We start from the raw sequence: 21,907 nt of genomic DNA on the forward strand, positions 1-21,907 counted from the left end.
CTAAAACATCGATCCAGACCCCATGTCCCTGGGGTGGGGACAGAGGACATGGGACAAGTTGGAGTTGTGCTCAGGGTTCTACACCAACACCCAAATGAGAAGAACAGAAACATTTCTTGGATGCTTCACCTAGTACCTTATGAGCAACTTTAACAGTAAACAGTTCACCAATAATATTCTCCGTTTCCTTGTCCCTTGTTATTCTACTAATTTAAAACTTTCTGTTGCTGTTGAAAAAATAAATCTACTGGGGAAAACCACAAATTGCTGCCAGTTGGCAGACTCGAGGGAACATAAGCCAGGAAAGTGTGAGTTACAATTTGTTAGAATTCCAGTCTGTACATGCAGACAGACATGGAAAATGTGGGTAATTAAGTAATTCAGGCAAAACCCTGTCTATCTCTCTGTCTTTTTATTTGAGCTCCTGGCCAAGATGAAGTTGAAAGGAAGAGTGTATGGGCTTGTGAAAGTGAAGCAGAGGGTGGGACTGAGGAAAGGGTGGTGCTATAAGTTTTGAAAATTATTTCTACAGTTACAGGTCACTTAACTCAGCCACAGTCTCTTACTAAAGGAACCAGTTGCCATTTCTGCTCCCGTGTAAGAAAACAAGGTATTGTAAATAGTTCTTTGTTTTAAAATGTTTGTTTATGTTTTCTTTCTTTGTTGAAGTACCTAGCTAAAGAACAAATTAACAAGACTCCCACAAAACAGAAATAATAGATGAAGGCCAGCCCCCAGGAATTCTGTGCAAGTTTAAGAGATTTAACCCTGAGCTGGTTCAAAGTTGGTACTAGAAAGAGGGCTAAGCGGGAGAGAGCCTTCATTTCCAAAGACGTTAGAAAGATAGTTTTACCGTGAATTGTGAAACTATGAATGGAGTTTTCTCCAGTCACATTTTTGGATTTGCTACCTTTGTATCTGTCAACATAGGTAAAAAGAAATAGGGTATTCTCAGAATTATTGAACCAAAACCCTTCTAACCCTTCAGAAGAGTGGACTTGGCAACATGAATTTGAGCTTAGTCACTAATGTAGGGAACTAATGATTTGACTCTCTACCCTCCCGCCCACACACACCTTCATGTCTTGGCTACCATTCCATGGGCCCTTAGCTTTCTTCTCTTTCGTGGAATAATCTAAGTCACTAACCTTACACTCCATGCTCATCACGAACCCTCCTAGACTATTAATTCCCTCAGAAGTGGCTTTAGGTAAATATAGAAGTGCTGCGGATTCGTGGGGTCATTTTCTGATATGCACAACTCCATCAAGTAAGCAATATCATCAGTATCATCGGAAAGTCAGGAGGCCTTGGATGTCCTCTAATGGAAAAGGGGAAGAGAATCCTTCCCACTCCCTCCTCCAGCTCACCATCATCCCTCTTTTCTTCCTCCTCCTGTTCGTCCTCTTTCGTCACCCAATCCCTCCCTTTTACCATAAAACCTTAAAGACAGTAAGATATAATGACAAAAGCATTTGTATTTAGAGTCCAGAGAACGGGACTGCAACGATAGCTCTGCTGTTAGTTAGCTGTGCATGTTAGTCAGCACATTTAACCTCTCCGGGCCTCAGTTTCCTAGCAGATAAAATGAAGCAATTTGATTAGAGGGATTCCAAGGTTCTTTCCAACTCTGATTTGCGAAGAGTATGTGTATCTTTGATGAGACATATTGATGAGTGATACTACCCCTTTCTTATTTTCATATTTCTTTAGCTAAGCCCCTTTACAGATTGAGATTTTACATATTTTACATATGTATGTATATTTATATGTATGTAAACTGATATATCCATATACCTTCTGAAAATTGCAAAAGAGCCGCTCATTCTGAAAAGGGCATAGTTGGCTTCTGATCTAGACATTTATAGTCTTTTCTGAAAAGATCACTGTCGAACCCTTGTATGGATAAATTATTTCATGTAGAATCTCATCCCCAAATTCTGCATCTTTCAGAAAGCACTTTTCACTGCCGGGATAATTTTGCCCAACACTGGCTGACTTAGCACTTCTATACTTTTTTTTTAAAGGCAGGAATTATTTTTCTTGTATGTTCTGGGCTACACCTGATATATTGATGATGATATTAATGAGAGAATTAATGTAGTTGAAGATACCTGGATATTAACTTTCCACAAGAAATTAGCTTTTTCATTAGAGAGAATTATTGTTTTCAGGGATTTGTTACAGGTAACTAAACTTTAGAATAACCGTAAATCATAAGTAGAAAGATAAAAATCTTTGGCCTTAAAATAGTAGGTTCTCCTCTCCTCCCTTCAGAGTGATTATGCTTTGGCCATGGAGCCAAGCATTTTCCATATGAAAGAATTCATGAGTTCTTAAAAGATAAAGCTTAATATACAGGCAGTAAACAAAGCACCATTTGGATGAATATAGCTGTAAAGAAAATAGGGAGGTTATTTCCAGACAGCATTGGATCTGTCAAGGGAAATACTTATACACAAGTTTCGAACATTTTATGAGGGTGTAGAATTGCTACAAGACTAGAGGCTCTTGCTTTTCTTCTTTAATAAAATAATGTTAGCCTAGGATTATCATCAGCTTCTGAAATAGGTGGGAGCTATGACGAGGGATGACTTAGAGGCTGGGAAGCTGTTTGGTTAAGTGTAAGCCTATGACTAGGAGGGATTTCAACAGTATCACTGTTAATCCAAGTCATGATGAAACCAAAACTTTGCCTACACATGCCTCTCCCTTGATGCAACCATTGAACTAGAGAGATCTTCTGGCCTTTCTAAAGTTCTCATTGTAGGTTTCTCTGAGGGACAGGTGATACCAGTGCAAGACCAAGTTCTATACAACATTGGCACTAATGGGAGTTTCTAGGCTTAGGAATTTGGTTTATTTTTAATCATTTAATCAGCTTGAGAAATTATTTGGCTATAAAATGACAATAGATTGAACTCACTACTTCTTTGATAGAGACCCAGTCTAAAAAGACTTAAATGAAAATAGCAGGGTAATTAGACGTGAAATTTAGAAGTTGAATATAATATTTTTAAAAATGAGAAAGCTTGAGTTCCTTTGTTCGTTAAGATTGGTTTCAGAGGGTCTCACGTGAGTGAGAATACAGGCAAGCAAGTCTTGAGTTCTCTACTTCTCTATAAGCATTTCCACTAAACTGTGAAAGATTTCATGTTTAAATAGATTAAAAAAATGGTGGCTAGAGCCCCAACTATAAACACTCTAAACAAGAAATAAACAAGTATTTGTAAGTTTTCATTTTGTGCAAAGTCCTGAGGTGGGTGTTATTGGATACGCAAAGCTGAGTAAGAAAATTTTGCTCTCAAGGAACTTATCCTAGAGTTGAAAAGATATAAATCTATGAAAACAGAACCAGCAGTATGATAAGCTCCAAGCAGGTGGCAAAAGCTATTTTATGGGTCTTTGGTGGAAGACATGCTCCTGTGAACCCCAAAGTTCAGAAAAAGCTTCCAAAGGAAAAGAAGATCTGGAGCAGAGTTGGATTTCAAGAGAATAAAGGAGGATAAAGGAACCAGGATATCATATATCAAGGTGTGAAGGAATAAACAAGGTTAAAAAGTATAAAAATATGGATGAAAGATAAGTGAGAAAAAGTACAAAGTTGAAAAGGGGTATAATTACTCCTCACTTACTGGGTAAAGTCAGTAGGCATGTGGTGCATTGATAAGAGGCACTGGGCTGGTTCCTGTGCCATTTATATCCCGGCATTTTCAACAGGGAGCCGCTAACTGACCAGAATCCGATTGTTCTCTCATGTGAACTAACTCTGAAATTTGAGCCAATTCTCTTAAACTCTCTGGACTTCATTTTTAAAATATTTAAAATAATGTTGGAGTGGAATTTTTCTAAAGTTTATTCAGCTCTTATGAGTGTATATATACATATTATATATATATATATATATATATATATATATATATAATCAGATATATATAATCAGATTGGATAATACATTCTTTTGTCAGTTCAATGAAGGGTAATTAAAAAGATAATTATGTAAGCCAACAAATCCATTTACAAAAGTTAAATAAATGGAAAGGATTATTAACGTGTCCTCTAACTCTGCTTTATTTTTCTTAGATTTTCCCAATGGACTCTCTAGCAAAATCTGTCAACCAATTTGCTCTGGAGCTTAGCAAAAAGCTAGCTGAATCTGCTGAGGGTAAAAATATCTTTTTTTCTCCCTGGGGCATCTCAACCTCCTTGGCCATGGTGTATTTGGGCACCAAAGGCACCACTGCAGCCCAAATGTCCCGGGTGAGTGAGAAAGTTCAACCATCCTCTGTTGCCTTAAAATGAAATGCTTTTCTTGTCTTTTGTTCACTTCTCTCCTGAAATCCAAATAGCCCACGTTTTACAACCACGTCCTCCAAAATAAAAGACGCACTTAAATAAATTTTCTAGACCATAAAAAGAAGTCTGAGAAAGTGAATCAATTTGAAAACTTTTTCTAGGAATACCGTTTAAGAACCTGTGTTCTCTGGCAAAATCAAATGGAGAGATGATAAGGTTATCGAGTTTGGTTCAACACCAAAAACAATTTTGTTTTGATTATTAGAATATTTCAAGAAAGTAATGGCTCATACTTTAAATAATAGAATTAGTCATCATCTTTCTAATCTCAGAAAAATTTGAAGAAAAAAATAGAAAAATCAAGTGAATCCTGTTCCTCAGGCTTTGTTTGGTTGTTACTTTGTTTGGTCCCTGGTTGTCTAGATGAATCTAAAGAGCCCATTAAGAGCATTAAAATAGCAAAACAGGATTATTGTATAAGCAATTATCAACTTGATGTAAGCATCCTCAGATCACAACGAGTGTATGTGTATGTGTGTAGCCTTACATAGCAAAACATATAATCAAATAGCCATATATATGTGTATCTGTATCTATGCATGTGTAAACGTATAAATACATGTGTGTGTTTTAAGTAAAAATAAAAATAGAAGAGAGTAAATTCAGCTCTAAATCATACAACGATTGAAAGGCCAAGTGACAAAATTTCCACCCAAGAAGCTGGCCTCTGTGACAAGTATGGAAATGGGCACAGCCAGCAGTTCTGAATGAGACAGGCAGAATACATATTCTGTCAGTTTGGGTCTAGGATATCCCCCTTATGCTCGTAATTTACAAGATATTGTGTGGTTTAAAAATAGCAACAACAAAATCTTGGTTCACAGAAAAATCCTGGTTCACAGCTAGTTAATAATTGGCTCATTATTAAAAGGTTTAACTATGAATGTGATAGACTTAATCTTAGATAAATGCCAATTTGCTTCCACTCCATACAAACATATTGCTGGGTGTTGCTTACCCTTGTTTTATTTCAATGTCACTTAAATATTAACAGCTTCAGTTTGCAATTGAAACGAATGGGTTGCTTAGGCACCTCCCCTTTTTTTCCCTATGGCAAGTGGTTCCTGTCTGTCACCATGTGTCAGCACAAACTTTGGTAAAATAGACTTTATTTCTTTCTGTAAGCTGGGTCCAGGATGCATGCAGGAGATGGAATTACCGCTTTGTTTTCTCAGGGGAAACACAATGTCCACATCCTTCCTGTGACCTTTCACATGAATTGCTGGGGTGAAGACAATGACTCTATCTCCATATGTCAGATGGTGGTAGGCAGTGAAAACTGAAGCGCTTAAGTAGAAAAAACAACTAAAATTCCTGAGTTTTCCAGATAACTGGGGCAATGGTGGCATTTGCTTAAATTATCTAAGTGATGGCCTCAGTTGAATACCTAGGCTTCTTTTCAAAACAATCATAGATAAAAATGAAACTTGGAAAACATGAGAATTTTACCTCTAAGGCTATCCCAACATTATCCTCAACGTCCTATAAAAAGTATTAAAATAAAGAGACTAACAACTTAAATTCAACTTAAAAATTTATTTAAAAGCAGCTCTTGACTTACTCTTATTAGGTCAGGTAACACACCATTTAAGTCAAATCAGAGCTCCCTTGGTTCATTAATTATATGTTTTGTATCTATAGGAACAAATGGCTTGTAGTTGCTGATGTGTATTCCATATGATTACATCTCTGCAAAGTGCACTCACATATTGCCTTTTTATTGAAATTACAGGTTCTTCAGTTTAGCAGAGACCAGGACAGCAAATCTTGTCCTGACAGTTTTGAAAAGAAAAAGAAAATGGTATGTCTTATATTTCAATATCTATTTGATAATTAAGGAGAAAGCACTTTGGGCACATGTATTTTAGTGGCTAAATTAAGCAACCTTTAATAGGTAACTTTTCTTTAAAATATATGTTAAAATTATGGGAAATTTTTTAGAGTGCAGAATGTCTACACTTTTTGGAAGGGTAATATTCTTTCCCCTTATTTCTTCCTTTCCTTCCCCTTCAAAACTACTCTACTTTCAACATTGTTCTTACTTTTGCAACCTAAGTGTGAAGAAAATGATGTCCCAACAGCTATTACATTCCTGCACTAATAATACTAAAGAGAACATTTTTTTATCTACCATACAATCGATTTTGGCCTTTGTTCATAAACATTAAATCATTTCATTTACTATAAGTTGTTTGTATACATTTAGTTCTTGTTCAACATTTTTATTTGACCAATTTATTTTCTTTTAAAGGAATTCAACGTAGGCAAGGTTGAAGAAATACACTCTAATTTCCAGACACTTATCTCAGAAATCAACAATCCCAGCAATGCTTACATACTTAAAACAGCCAACAGGATCTATGCGGAGAAAACTTATCAATTTCACAATGTAAGTGCAAACATCTTATTTCAAGCTGATGGGAAAGGGTCACATGAGATCAATCAATAAACTCTTTGTACTTTTCTCCAGGGGTCCCAGGGACAATCTTAATGTATATGGAGTATGTGGTCAGCATTTCTGATAAACAATCATTTAGCCTGACCAACGTGTCAAGTTGTAAAGGAAACCAATAACATATTTCAAACCAAATCTGGTGATCAGATCTTTATGCCCAGAATAAAGGGGTACACCCCAGGAACAACCCATGAAGGCTCATAGAAATGTGGTTTATATAATCCCCGGGCCAACATTTGTTTCATGGGAAACAGAGCAAAAGATATAGAATAACTCGATATGGTGAGTCTGAAGGAGCTGAGGGTGGCGTGATCACAGGAGTGTGGCAGGAGACTGTGTCCTCAAGAGCAAAGTTGACTTTGGGATCAGGTAAGTCACTTCACATCTTGACTTCAGACACTTTAAGAAAGATTCTTAACATGGAATTGAATCAACTTCTCTTCTGCTCTGATGGTTGAGACGCCCACAGTGCAGACCATGACTTCATCCTCAGTTCAGATGCAAGGGCTCTTCAGAGGGGTCAACTCCAAACCAAGCCAAGCATTTACTTCTTTCATGTTTGCCCATCACATCCTTTGGCACACTTCAGAAGAAAGCCAGAGGACCCAGGTGCCCAGTGGGTAAGGAGTAAGGAAATTGAATAGGGAGAGGGATAGCAACAGGAAAAGTCAAGCTATCTTGTGATCTCAAGCAGTGCTATCCCTGCCCATACCCAGTGAATTCCGGGGAGCTCAGAACTTGGGCTTTGCTATTACTAAAGGCAAAAAAGCAGCCAAGTGAAGTCTTAAAGGCATCTTTATTACTGGTAGTCTCATGCACTCAGGTTTGATTCATAAGTAGGAGAGATGATTGAGCTGGGTGGGCACTTGGTAAAAAGAAGCACACAGAGATACAAAATGGTACGTCTTTTAAAATATCCACAAGCCCTAGCTGTGCACAGAGAGGTTGATCAGAACCCATGCGTCAAGACAAGGAATAGGTACCTCGAGAACGTTTACGTTTTCTTTTTGCTGGATTATAAATTGTACAGAACGTAGACTTCATAATCTCCAAACCACTGCCTGGAAGCTGAATTAACTCAACACTTTTTAACGGCACACAATCCCTCCATAAAGTAATAAACTGAAGGAATGCCACAGCTGTCCTGGGGAATAAATTATGTTTCAAGGCAGGTGCCCTCCTAAGCAGCAACCTGGGTTATAGCCCACTTAGGATGATGGCCACTGAGGGGCGCGTCCACAGCCCGAAGGAAGAAGCCTGCTTTTTCCCTTAGAACACCTGACGAAACCTTTGACGGGTCTTGGAAATCGGTTTTCATGGCAGCCCATCGTTTCCCTCAGAAGCTCTCCCCAGGCTCTTGGGTGTTTAGAGTTCATAGCTGGCAGCTGGCAGACCCAGGGTTCTCAGTCTGGCTCCATCTCTGCCACAGAAAGCCAAGTACAACTCCCAGTACTCCTTGGCTGGAGTCGCTCCTGGGATTCCTAGAATGGTCCTCCTTTCCATCCCAGCCCCATTCCCCAAGGACGAATAAAAACAGACGAAGATGTGGAGGCTCCAGAGCTGTGGGGGACGGGCCTTCCTTCCATACCTGCGGCTCTGCGTGGCTAGTCCGTGCCCAGCTAAGTTTACACAGGGCTGTGTTTAGTTTTTAACCAAAGCTGGAGTGTGGAAAGATTGAGGGGAGCAATGTGGTGGGAGTTTGCAATTGTCCATCTAGCTGGGTTTGTTGGGGTTTGTTTTTGGATAATCTAAATAGACTTGTTTATCGATTCTGGAAAAATTCTACAAAAGGAGATTTTACCTATATCTTCCAGAAATATATACAAGACATGAAAACATACTTTGGTGCAGAGCCACAGTCTGTGAACTTTATGGGAGCTTCTGACCAAATCAGAAAGGAGATCAACTCTTGGGTTGAAAGCCAGACTGAAGGTAAGTCGTCTCCAAGGTACTCAGCGGTGTGCTTTCTCCAAGTATCGCTTTATTATTTTGAATTTGTGTTATGTGTAAGTATAGGCATTTCTTAAATAGAACTGTGGACACATTCTAAATATTCAAGACATTTGTTTTATTCATGCCCATAATTTTTGATTTATAACTTTTGCAATAAATCTTATCTAAAACAGATAAGACAACCATTTTACCAAGTAGACAAGAAAACGATCAGATTCCACTAATTCCAAGGAGGACTCCAGGGATAAAAGGCAGAAAAATGCAAAAAAGGAATTTTGGAATACTGCTGCACTTGTGGTTTCTAAAGAAAAATAGCTGCTGATGAACAATTAAAATGTGGCAGTAACTGTGCTATATAATCTTAAGTAATTTTCAAAATAGGTCATATATTAGCTTAGAGTATGGGCTGAGCTCTTGTAACAAAGAGACCCAAAATACAATAACTTAATAATAAGATAGAAGTTTATCTCTGACCTAATAGTCACAAGGTAGATAAGCATTCTGTTCCATGAAGCCATCCAGAGACCCAGACTAGTGGGTTAGCTCTGCCATCCTCAAGACATGGCTTTTTTATTTGTCTAAGATGATTCTTACATATGTCGGTTTTACAGTCAGCAGGAAATAGGGAAAATAAAGCCTCTTTGCTTTTAAGGGGATGCCCTGAAACTTTCACACACCAGTTCCACTCATATCCCAAATTTGGATACATGGCACATTTTATGCTCTGGTGACCAACTTGTCCTAGTTTGCCTGGGACTTTCCTGGCTTTAGTATCTGAAGGTGTTTCAGTCCTAGGCAAACCGGGATAGTCGGTTGCCCAGACTTCCTGTAATAAAGGTCTTTAAAATGCAGTTTTTAGCTGGGTAACCACATGCTACCTAAAATTTAAGCATTCTATTTCTAAAAAGGGAATAGTAGAGGGATTCTCATAGGTGATTTAGCAGTTTTTTATTATGACCCTTATTTTAGAAATGAGGAAGCTGAGGCTTTAGAGAAATTGTTACCAAGATCAAATAGTTTAAAGCTTCAGAAATAGGACTGAAATCTAAGTCAGATTAGCTCTGAAGTCTGAACTCATTTCAATATTCCTCGCTGCCTTTTCAATCGATATGTCTGTTGATGGTCCATTATATCTCACAAAGAAATACCAAAGGTGTAATCGCTAATGAATATTAATGATTAAGCCTTCGCTTTGCAGCAACAAACATGGAACGTTTAGGTAATCCCCCTCCCCCCAAACTTCAGAGTTCATTTGTATATTCCTGCCAGATATGCTTGCAGAGGGTCCCACATACTTTAAACTCGACATACTGAAGTCATGTTCAGAACGGCTTATCCACACCTTGTCCTCTCCGTGCACTCATTCTCTAGCCCGGTGGATGGATGGCAACCACACACTTGCCCAGATCAGAAGTCCGAGAGATACTCTAAATTCTCGCCTTTCCTTTGCCTCCTCCTGTGTGTTTCTGAGTTCATCTTTCCTTTCCAATCTCTTCCTCCTCTGCTCTCGGCTTTGTCATTTATCGGTGTTAATGCAATAATCTGTTTCTCATCTTGCTCCCCTCAAATGCAGCCTCCATTCAGCCATCAGAATGACCTCCCTAAAATGTAAATTCGGCCAAGTGGACCACGTGCTCAAAATCCGTCATGGTGCCCCACATCTTACAGGCTGCCTAAACTGACAGGTGGTCCAACAGGACCGTGAAGTCTTGTCTGTCTCTCCACTTCAACTCTTGTCGTTCTCTGACTCAGAGTTGACACTCAGGAATTCTAAGTGGCACAGAGTCCCTGGAACTCCCTGTGCTACCTCATGACCCCATGCATTTGCTCACGTGTCCCTTCAATTCGAAACACGGTCCCCTCCCCTGCCACTCCCAGCCCCTTCATGGCCACTGGATAACATCTCAGGGGTTCCCTCAGGCATAATGTCCTCCCCTGGCTCCCAGGCTGAGCTGAGAGCCTTCCTCGTTGCTCCAAAAGCCCCCTGTGGGAACCTTTACCTTGACACTTACCACGTTGTTATTGAAATTAACTGTTGAAGTCCCTGCCTCCCCCACTAAACTCAAGGACCCCAAACGCAGTAATACTACCTTATTTGAGTTTCTGCTTTGAATCACTAACAGATAACAGCCCTGCTCATGGTAGCTATTCAGAGCAACGTTTATTGAAGTGAATTGAGGAAGTTGGCAGCCCTAAATTCTCAGTTCCTTTTTCACTGAACTAGTGACTCAGAAGCCATGGTGAGGCAAGAGTGACCATTATCCTTAACTTATGCCTGATTTGGATTCATCTAAAAGTAAGTCTGTTTTGAGAACTACAGATTAGCTAGCATTTACAGAAAGAAATTACTTGCACTGTTCCAGCTCACATGAGGACCAAACGTGATTGTATAAGCAAAAGCACATTGTAATATACAACACAAACTCAATGTAGTAGAAGTAGGAGCAAGAATAGTGCTGGAGCTGAACTAAATCTCAGCTCTCAAATTCCTACCCAGGGCCCACTCTGTTCTCTGGAAGACAGGTGGGGACCCTACAGACAGGAAGGCTGGGAGCAAATCATCTGCTATCTTTCGCCCCAGCAAAGCCTTTCTGAGCTGAGTGGAGAGTCATTGTCTGACGCGGCATAAGCTCGGTTTGCATCAGGATCCTTGCCGTGCTTCCCTCGCACAGGCTGACACACTCAAGGAGCATGACAGGATCCCTCTCTCTAGACCAGGGGTCCCCAACCCCCGGGCCTGGGCCTGTTAGGAACCAGGACGCACAGCAGGAGGTGAGCGGTGGGCAGGCGAGCGAAGCTTCATCTGCCGCTGCCCATCGCTCCCCGTCGCTCGCATTACTGCCTGAACCATCCCCCCCCCCCCGCCCATCCCCACACTTCCAGCCCTGGTCCGTGGAAAAACTGTCTTCCACAAAACCGGTCCTTGGTGCCAAAAATGTTGGGAACTGCTGCTCTAGATTATAGAGCTGTCCGGATCTTCCTGTGATGATAGAAATATACCATAAATCCTAGGGCTGCCATAACAAATTACCACAAACTGTGTGGTTTAAACCAATAGAAATATATTCTCTCATAGTTCTGGAAGCTGCAAGTCTGAAGTTAAGGTGTTAGCAGGGCCTTGCTCCCTTGGAAAGCTTCAGGAAAGAAACCGTTCCATGCCTGTCTCCTAGTTGCTGATGGTTATTGGCAATCCTTGGCTTGTAGACACATCTCTCCAATCTCTGCCTCTGCTGAGACATAACTTTCTTCTTTGTCTCTCCTATGTCTCCGTGTTTTCACACTCTGTGTGTCTGTGTCCAAATTTCTCTCCTCTTATAAGGACACCAGTCATTGAATCAGAGCCCACCCTAATCCAGTATGACTTCATTTTAACTTGACTGCATCTGCAAAGACTCTATTTCAAAATAAGAACACATTCACAGGGACTGGAGGCTAGGATTTAACATATCTTTTTGGATGACAAAATTCAGCCCACAAAAGTAATATTCTCACAAAAATTTATAACCTAAATATTATCTTGAGGAAGCTTCAGACAAACTTGAACTGAGAATTGAGCATTCTACAAATTTTTTTCAAAAGTATCAAGGTCATGAAAGACAAAGAATGAATGAGGAACATGAAAGACAAAGAATGAATGAGGAATGAAAGAAAAAGACTAAAGGGGACTAAAAGGAAATGACAACTAAATGCAACTTGAGCTCTTGGATTGATTTCTGGTCCAGGAAAAAAAAGGACTTTATTGGAACAACAGATGAAATTTAAATAGGATCTGTTAAAAATATTCTATCAATACTAACTTCCTGGCTTGGATCATTGGTGGATACAAGATGTTATCATTTAACGGTATTTCGTAATCATCATTTTTATGTATGGCATTTCACCAGGATGTAACTATATCATTTGAAATCTGTCCTTTTGCTCTTTTAGGAAAAATCCTGAATCTCCTACCTGATGATGCTGTGAATTCTGTAACCAGAATGGTTCTGGTAAATGCCGTTTACTTTAAAGGAATTTGGGAACATCAATTCTTGGTCCAAAATACCACAGAAAAGCCTTTCAGAATAAACAAGGTAGGAACCTGTTAATAACCAGTATGAACTTTTACATGGCATTGCAAAGGGAATTCTATTTTAAATGTATTCTCTCTGACTATATGCTCCTGTAAACTACGGCTCTCACTAGGGCAGGGGTGACTGTGCTGAAAAGCCCAGTTCCACCCTACCTGGAAATTCCCCTTTCATTATTTTTTCTCTGAAAATAGACTATTCACGTATTTTATTACTCAGTCCTTGCTGCAACTACGGTAGAGTAGGTAAGGTAGTTATTACATTCATTTCCCAGGTTAGAAATGCAGCATGGTTAAGTGACTAGAGCCATGCTTAAGTTAGAAGGCTACCAGGACCATAACCCCAAACTCTTCACTTACTAGTTCTATTCTTGTCCTATTAAGCCAGTACTACCGTATACCAAACTCTTACCCTTCCATAAGAAAAAGAAATAAAAATTTTAAAATCTTATTTCTTTAGTTAACATTTCCTTCTGTGTTAGGGCACAGCACACTTGTTTTTGATTACTTCAGCAACGAGGGAGACTAATGGAAGCTGACAGATACACCTAAGGGCTGGAATGTGGCTGGGTCTTGGGACTTGAGTGGAAACAAGGATTCAAGTGTTGTCAGGATTCTTTCTCTATCTTTCCAACTTTGTTTCTCCCATCATTCTTCTCTCAGACTGAGGTCTAACTTCCTCTGCGTCCCGGTCCACAAAGGCAGAACATGGCTACCCACATCTCCTCCATTCTACAGACCAGTCTGATAGGTCTCATTCCAAATTCCTAGGACAGGAACCGATTGGCCAAAGATTGTTAACATTTTTTAGTCCTGGGGTGGATCATCTCACATAAACAGTGCTGTTGAGGACCTACTGCTGTAACCATATGGTTGTGTGCAATAGGCGGTTTTCAGATAATCAGTGGGGTAAGGATGGGGAAGGAACTGAACATATAACCCAATAGGCTAAGTAGAAATGAGCTGGATAGTTACTTGGCTTAATATATTCACCAGGAGTTTTCAGATGCAAGTGATAGAAAAGCATTCCAAACTAGCTCCAGTAAAATGGGCATTGTGTTAGCATTAGCTTAGGCAACTAAGAAGAACTGGGAAGTCTGGGAGTGGGATCTTTGAATCTCAAACATAATCCATTTTCTCTGCCCCACCCCTGACCCCTCCTTTTTGCCTTCATTCTCTAATACTAAAGATGGAATTTATCCATATGACCAGGGAATATGACAGCCCCATATTCTAGCTTCACAGCCCATAGACAAAGTCTTAGCTGCCAGCTCTAACAGAACGCTCCCAAACAGCACTCTGGTTGGTGCCATTCATACGCTTATCCTTGAGACAATCACTGTATCACAGAGTATCCTGAATGAATAGCCCTGGTCACATGGCCACTACCTTAGCAGAACAGTAGGATTTTGTGATGGACATTTAGCTCCACATAGAATGGATAAATAACATACGTCTACAATGTCTGAATTGCAGGGTTTTGCTTTTTTTTCACCATTGGCTTTACTAAAAATTCATAATGTCATGTATCTACCGTTACAGTATCATACAGAATGCTTTCATTGTCCTAAAAATGCCCTGTGCTCCAAACTTTCATCCCTCCCTCTAAATCCCTGGCAACCACTGATCTTTTTACGGTCTCTATAGTTTTGCCTTTTTCAGAATGCCGTATAATCAGAATTGCATAGTATGTAGCCTTTTCAGACTCTCTTCTTCCACTTAGCGATATGTATTTCAAGTTCCTCCATGCCTTTTTATGGCTTGATAGATCATTTCACTTTATTGCAGAATACTATTCCATTGTATGGATGTAGCAGTTTGTTTATCCATTCACCTTACTGAAGGGCATTTTGGTTGCTTCCAGTCTTTAGCAATTATGACTAAAGCTGCTATAAACATTTGTGTGCAAGATTTTGTGTGGACACGTTTTAAACTCATTTTGGTAATTACCCAGGAGCACAGTTGCTGGATCACATGGTAAGACTGTATTTAGCTTTAAAGAAACCACCGTACTGTCATCCAATGTGGCTTCCATTTTGCATTCTCACTGGCAGAGAATGTCAGTTCCACCCTCGTTAGAAGTTTATGTTATCAGTGTCCTGAACTTTTAGCCATTCTATTAGATCTGTAGTGGTATCTTCACTGTTTTAATTTGCAATTCCCTAAGGACATAAGATTGAACATCTTTTCATATGCTGTACCTCTGCCTTTGGTGAGGTATCAGTTCAGATCTTTCACCTGTTTTTAAAATTGGGTTCTTTGCCTTATAATTGTTGAGTTTTAAGAGTTCTTCTCAAATTTTGGATACCGGTCCTTTATCAATTATGTGTTTTGAAACTCTTATCTCCTAGTTTATTGCTTGTCTTTTCATTCTCTTAGTGAATTTCGGTTTTATGATACTAAAATACCCTCACACAAAAACACAAAACACAAATGTTTGTGTGTGAAATGCACCTTACTCAGTTTCTGAATCACTGGCATTTACATAGTTTGCATAAGACTCAGAATTCTAAGTGTTTGGTAGAATCCAGCTTGCCATGATTTATAGAGGATGCCATAACAGTGTCAGAGAAAGAAACTCCCACATCATTTATCGATGATGTTATCCAGTAGAACACATATTTCCAGAAAACAAGGTTTGAATAGTTTTATTCAGCATTTAGCGGAGGATCACTAGCTTTGCCAGTGTCCCAGACTACTGGGAACCAATGATGCTAAAGAATTAACGATTTGGTGGAACACCTCCCTAGTGATTTTGCTACGTATATTCTACAGACTACAAGCAAACCAGTGCAAATGATGTCCACGAAAGAAAAACTTCAAGTATTTTACATAAAAAAGCCACAAGCCAAAGGCCTTCAACTCTTCTATGAGAGCCATGACCTCAGCCTACTCATACTACTGCCGGAAGACAGCAGTGGGCTGGATCAGGTAAAGGGATCAGCCTATTCATCCCTACCTTCTTTCCTCTCCCCTTTGGTAACAAGTTTGTTTTCTATATCTGTGAGTCTGTGTCTGTTTTGCATATACATTTATTTGTATGGAAAAAAACTTTAAAAAAAGACATCAGTCTGTCTGACATGAAGAGGGTTCTAGTGTTTATCCCTCCTGGGAAAAACATAAAGACATGATCTCCCAGTTCTTTAATTTCTGCAGAGGAAGGCAACCAACGTACCTTGAGCCCTAGGTACTGTATTTATACATCATTTAAGCTTTACAAAACTTTGTCAGGTTGATATTACTATCCCTCAGGAAGGTTAAGTAATCTATAGACACCTTTAGCATAGGGTAGTCACACAAACAACCACACAAACAACAGATAGAGATATTTATTGTCAGTCACAAAGCTGTGTGGATTGATCATAACAATCTTTCAGTTAATATAGGTCTTTCTTCTCCTTCTGGTAGGACTTACCTAATTAATTTTTTAATCACTTGCATTAATCTAGCCTTAGACATATGTTTAAAAATATTAAATGGATTCTAAAACAGTTTTTAAAAAACATTTTTTATCAAGTTAACACTCTTCAGGAGATAAAGTCTGTATCAGTGCATCTTCAAGTATTACTTAAGTTGTTCATCTGTTAAACTTCTCTTAAGCCTGACTTTGGTCTGACCACATTTCTGAGCAATTCGCATGTCTAAACTGAACACTAGTTTCTCATGCAATAAGTGTTCTGTCGTTCTTTACACTGTGCCTAATTTCTCGTGTGCCAGATTCTTTATGTTTCCACCACCCTACTAGTGTGTAGAAAGATTTCTAAATAGTGTCATAAAATTTGTGAAACTGGAGAGGATGGTAGAAATAAGACCAAGTGTGAATACTAAACTATTAGAGTTACACCCTTAAAAGATAAGCCTTTCTTTTTAAAAGTGCAGGTTCCTGACCTGAAGATATTGTCACTTACTGCACATAATTTACAAATATGTCACTGATAGCAATACTTGGATCTAGAAAACTCTTAAAGTAGCAAAAGCATGTGCTTTGAAACAAACATGTTATTTAAAAATTCAAACATTGTTTATCATATATATGTACGCATATGTGTATATAATATATATTTATTGTTTAAAAAATTTTAAATATAAAGAAGAGAAAAAGCACCCTCAAAACTACTATTTAAAATGTCATTACTCTTGGGACTTCCCTGGTGGTCCAGTGGTTAAGGCTCTGTGCTTCTAGTGTAGAGAGCGTGGGTTTGATCCCTGATCGGGGAGCTAAGATCCCACATGCCAAGCAGCGCGGCCAAAAGATTTAAAAAAAAAAGTTATTACTCTTAAGATTGGAGGATTTTCCTTTTTTGTTTTTCTTTCCTTTTCTTTTCATAGTTTATAGTTACTAGTTTCATATTGGCGTGATTATAGACTATAGACATTTTATTTCAGATTTTGTTTTCAAGGAATTGTCTACTATGTTAATAAAACTAAAGTTTTTTTTGTGCCCTGGCATACAACATGTCCTAGAGTATATGCTTTTGTGTTGACAACACCTAAGCGTATATTTATATTGATGTATTTGCATGTGTAGTTGATGTCTTGCATATTATCATAGAAGTACTTCCATTCGGATCAAGGTCTAATCTAGAAAACCTATATCCTGAGAACTATTAATCTGCAAAATGATTATGTCAAGGATGTGTGGAGGATCTCATGATAAACAAAGAATTTCCAAATGTGTGTGTTTTGCTACCTTTGGTAATAGGAGTGACTATAATTCATTTACGTAATATCTAAAGGTCTCACTCAACGAATAGTTCTCACTCCACTTTGAAATTACTGACTCTTTCTTCCTTGGCTCCAAACTGTAGCTGGAAAAAGCCATCACCTATGAGAAGTTGAGTGAGTGGACCAGCACAGACATGATGGAGTTGTGTGACGTGCAGCTGCATCTTCCCAAGTTCAAGCTGGAAGAGACGTATGATCTCCAGTCAACCCTGAGCAGTATGGGGATGAGCGATGCCTTTAACCAGAGCAAAGCAGATTTCTCAGGAATGTCTACGGAGGGAAACCTATTTTTGTCCAATGTTTTCCATAAGTCTTTTGTGGAAATAAATGAACAAGGTACAGAGTCCGCATCTGGTACTGCAAGTGAGGTGAGTGTTCGAATTAGTCTCCCCTCCATTGAATTCAATGCAGACCACCCGTTCCTCTTCTTCATCAGGCACAACAAAACCAATAGCATTCTATTTTACGGGAGATTCTGCTCCCCTTAAACCCTGCATCTCTCTCATCAAACAAGAGCATCTTACAGTGTGAAAAATAAACATATGATGGAAAAACACAATGATAATAAAAACCAGTTTATAGCCTGGCTCTTTTTAACATACAAATATTAGCAAAATTATCTTGAAATAATATATTCTAGCGATCCTATCATGCCTATATAGCTAGAGAGAATGGCAAATTTAACTTCTTTAACTTTTTTTTTTGCTTTCTGACATTCAGTTTTATTATTATTTTTTACATCTTTATTGCAGTATAAATGCTTTACAACGTTGTGTTAGTTTCTGCTGTACAACAAAGTGAATCAGCTATAGGTATACATATATTCCCATATCCCCTCCCTCTTGAGCCACCCTCCCACCCTCCCTACCCAACCCCTCTAGGTGGTCACAAAGCACCGAGCTAATCTCCCTGTGCTAAGCAGCTGCTTCCCACTAGCTATCCATTTTACATTTGGTAGTGTATGTATGTAAATGCTACTCCCTCACTTCATCCCAGCTTCCCTTTCCCCGCCTGTGTCCTCAAGTCTGTTCTCTACGTTTGCATCTTTATTCCTGCCCTGCCACTAGGTTCATCAGTACTGTTTTTTAGATTCCATATATATGTGTTAGCATACGGTATTTGTTTTTCTCTTTCTGACTTACTTCACTCTGTATGACAGATTCTAGGTCCATCCACCTCATTACAAATAATTCAATTTTGTTCCTTTTTTATGGCTGAGTAATATTCCATTGTATATATGTGCCACATCTTCTTTACTCATTCATCTGTCTATGGACATTTAGGTTTAACATTTTATCTTAATGTGACTTTTATTTACATTTCAGAAATTCGGTTATTCAATTGAATGCCTTAAAAGGCTTGAACTACCTGGTCACTATTTTCATTGTCACTTATTTTCACATGCATCATTTAGTGAAGAAAAAAATCTTTATAGAGGTGATATATTGATAAACGAGAATTTTCTCAAGACTATTACTCTGGTGGTTCATAAATTACCACTGTAAAATTAAATCCCCCTTTTCTGCTATTTTAAAAATACTTATGTTGACATTAATGGAAAAACTGGTGAAATCCAATGAAATCTGGAGTTTAGTTAATAGTAATGTACCAACGTTGGCTTCTTAGTTTTAAAAAAATGTTCCACTGTAATATTAGAAGCTAGCATTAGAGGAAACTGTGTCAGAAGTATATGGGAATTCCCTGTTTTATCTTTGTAACTTTCCTGTGAATTTAAAATTATTCCAAAATAAAAATTTTATTGGAAAGAATTATTACGTGTGTAAGTTGTCACATTAACATCCTTGCTTTTAAAAATCATAAGCTAGAAGAGTAAATTTCCAATTTATATAAATGTGTATTGTCAGTTATAAGAAGATATCCTTAGTAAAACTTTATCTCCATAAAATTGGTTGTGTTTTTCTAATTTCTATTAAAAATGCTCTTACACAATGTCTCATTGGTAGTCTCATCAACTGTTATTCTAATTTTAGAGATTAAGTCTATCATTCTAGGCTGCTTTTTCCATTTTAATCTACTAAGTGAAAGATATGATCTGATATGGATCTGACATGAATGGTGTATAAACTAGTACAAGAAAATGTATTTTCTGCATTAAATCTTGGTTTGGTATCATAGAATAAAAAAAAAAAAAAAGATTCTATGCTTTAGCTCCAAAGATAGGAAATTGTAATATATATGACAATTTATCATATCATTATAAAACATTTTCCCTTTATCCATAATACCTCACATTAAGTAACAATGAAAGAAATCCCCTGTGTCTGTGTTCTACTAAATTAAAAGTCCTTAAGTGTTATGTATCATGTGGACTCATAAGAAAAGTAGGTAACAAGTGAACGGGGAGCATGGAAACCAAGCCAAGATAAAGGAAGAGCAGAGTAACTCTGTGTCAGAGGCTGTCAATCAGAAAATATTAAACACAGTATTTTTCAAACAAACAAAAGAGGAAAAAGGATGATACTAGAAACTTCAGGTTAGTAAGATGCATTCAGGCAGTCATTCATTTAAAAAATGTTTGCTGAGCATCTACACTGTATCAGTTGATATTCGGGGCATGAAGACTACATTTCTTTTTTTTTTTTAAGGATTTATTGTATTTTATTTATTTATTTTCTCCAATTTTTTTTCTATTTCAGTATCACTCCTTTTCCTCTTCTTTTCTTTATGTTATTATTGTCCTACAACTATACATCTTTATGAATTATAAGCCCATGAACAGTTTCATAATTATTGCTTTATGCAGCTATCTTTTAAATCACATAGAAGGAAAAGTTACTAACAAGGATAAACTTATGCTGTCTTTTATACATATTTACCTACGTAGCTACTCTTACTGGTGTGCTTTGTTTCTCTGTGAGAATTAGAGTTACTGGAAGACTACACTTCTGAACAAAAACAGACCCTGGTCCCCAGTCTCTTGGAGTCATGGAGCTTACAAACTCGTGGGAGAAACAGACTCAAAGTGGATGTTAGTGCAAGGAATGATTGCAGAATAAACTGCAGTCATCTTGGAGACACATGTACCTGTGTGTGCGCATGCGTATCAGGCTTTTTCAATAATGAGGCTTAAAGTATTTGCTGATGATATTTGTGTTCTCCCCTTAGTGCAAATGTATACAGCCTATCTTTTTAGAAGGATAACAGACCTTAGAACAATAGATAATAATCACGGTCTGTTAATCTCCTTTGTTCCCAGGGAAAACAAAACTATTAAAAAAAACTTGACTGTGAATGGAAGGACGGAAAAGCAGGGCAGTAGCTACAGAGCAGAGAAGCGAGGAAGTTGTGGGGCTTTGTGTTTATTTGTTTGTGTTAATATGGGAGATGCTGAGTATATTTATGAGATAAGAAGACTCCAAAGAAGTAAAAGAGATTAAAGTTACAGGAGATGACTAATGGAACCATGTCCTAGAGAAGAAAGAAGTCTACTTTCCTTGAAACAGAAGGGGTAGAGATATGGTAGGCCCAGTGAAGGGGACCACGGGCCACCCCTCCGTTATTGGGTGTAAAGAGGAAAGATATTCCCTTCGCCACTATCTGTCAGAGACCAGGAGAACTAATCCCTATGTGATCTTTAGCCCATTCATGTTTAGTTAATGATGTGTCAGGGCTGTGGTTCCTTTAAGCTTTTCCAGAGTAAGAACTCTCTGAAAAGTAGGGACCCAATGTAAACCTGAGATGGCAAGGATACTCGTCAAAATTGTTCTGTGATGCTCTAGACTGGAGGGTCTCCATTTATCTCTGACTCCTAATTAGCCTTCTCAGTTCCCCTCTAGAAGCTGAACTGCACAGACTTCTGGGTCAGGGATAGTTACTTGGATTTGAACTTCAACTTGGCTCTTTGAACCTGTGCACAGGCACTAGACCCACTGTTTCATAATGCAGAGGCTTGAGAGTTGCGTCCTCATGTGTCTGCTTTGGGCAAGGTATTGCAAAGGATGCGTGCTACCAGATGGTGTTACTGTGATTAAAAACAGCAACCTAGAACATTAAAAAGTAGAACTTTTACAATATTTTTTAATAAGCAGTGTAGCAACCATCGATAGCTTTTGAAAAACAATGAGGCTTGTTTATTATTTCATACCAAAGTACTTTAAAAAAGAGGTTAATTACTTACATATTTTTTTTAAAGTCTGGTGCTCCAAATGTGCTGAACTTTTCTGTGATCATAAATGGCTTATTAGTAGTAGAAAATCTAGCAAGTATTCTTCAAAATAAACAGTCGATTGCCTTTAGGTAAAGGTACATCTTACCTATGAATGAGAAATCAACTGCTTTTGAAAGAGTGTAGAGTGATTATTTTGAGAACATCTATATGGATATTTTCCATT

General features: G+C 38.3%; 1 protein-coding gene across 1 annotated transcript; it reads left to right on the forward strand.

The window, feature by feature from the left end:
• The first annotated feature begins 438 nt into the window (after nt 1-438).
• Nucleotides 439-18,357, forward strand: SERPINB10 (serpin family B member 10). The gene is made up of 8 exons (XM_036874192.1): nt 439-610; nt 4,084-4,260; nt 6,089-6,157; nt 6,608-6,745; nt 8,626-8,743; nt 12,692-12,834; nt 15,606-15,761; nt 17,639-18,357. The coding sequence occupies exons 2-8, from the start codon at nt 4,093-4,095 to the stop codon at nt 18,041-18,043; spliced, it is 1,197 nt and encodes a 398-aa protein (XP_036730087.1). The 5' UTR covers nt 439-610; nt 4,084-4,092; the 3' UTR covers nt 18,044-18,357.
• The last annotated feature ends 3,550 nt before the right edge of the window (nt 18,358-21,907 follow it).

This window comes from Balaenoptera musculus, chromosome 14 (genome assembly GCF_009873245.2).
Source record: "Balaenoptera musculus isolate JJ_BM4_2016_0621 chromosome 14, mBalMus1.pri.v3, whole genome shotgun sequence".
Classification (NCBI taxonomy): Eukaryota; Metazoa; Chordata; class Mammalia; order Artiodactyla; family Balaenopteridae; genus Balaenoptera; species Balaenoptera musculus.

What these genes read in the sequence shown, in the direction of transcription:
- SERPINB10 (XM_036874192.1), top strand. Translation starts at nt 4,093, where the DNA reads ATGGACTCTCTAGCAAAATCTGTCAACCAATTTGCTCTGGAGCTTAGC. An exon ending in AAACTTATCAATTTCACAAT is followed by an intron (nt 6,746 to 8,625) that starts GTAAGTGCAAAC and finishes TATATCTTCCAG; the next exon opens with AAATATATACAAGACATGAA. An exon ending in GGTTGAAAGCCAGACTGAAG is followed by an intron (nt 8,744 to 12,691) that starts GTAAGTCGTCTC and finishes TTGCTCTTTTAG; the next exon opens with GAAAAATCCTGAATCTCCTA.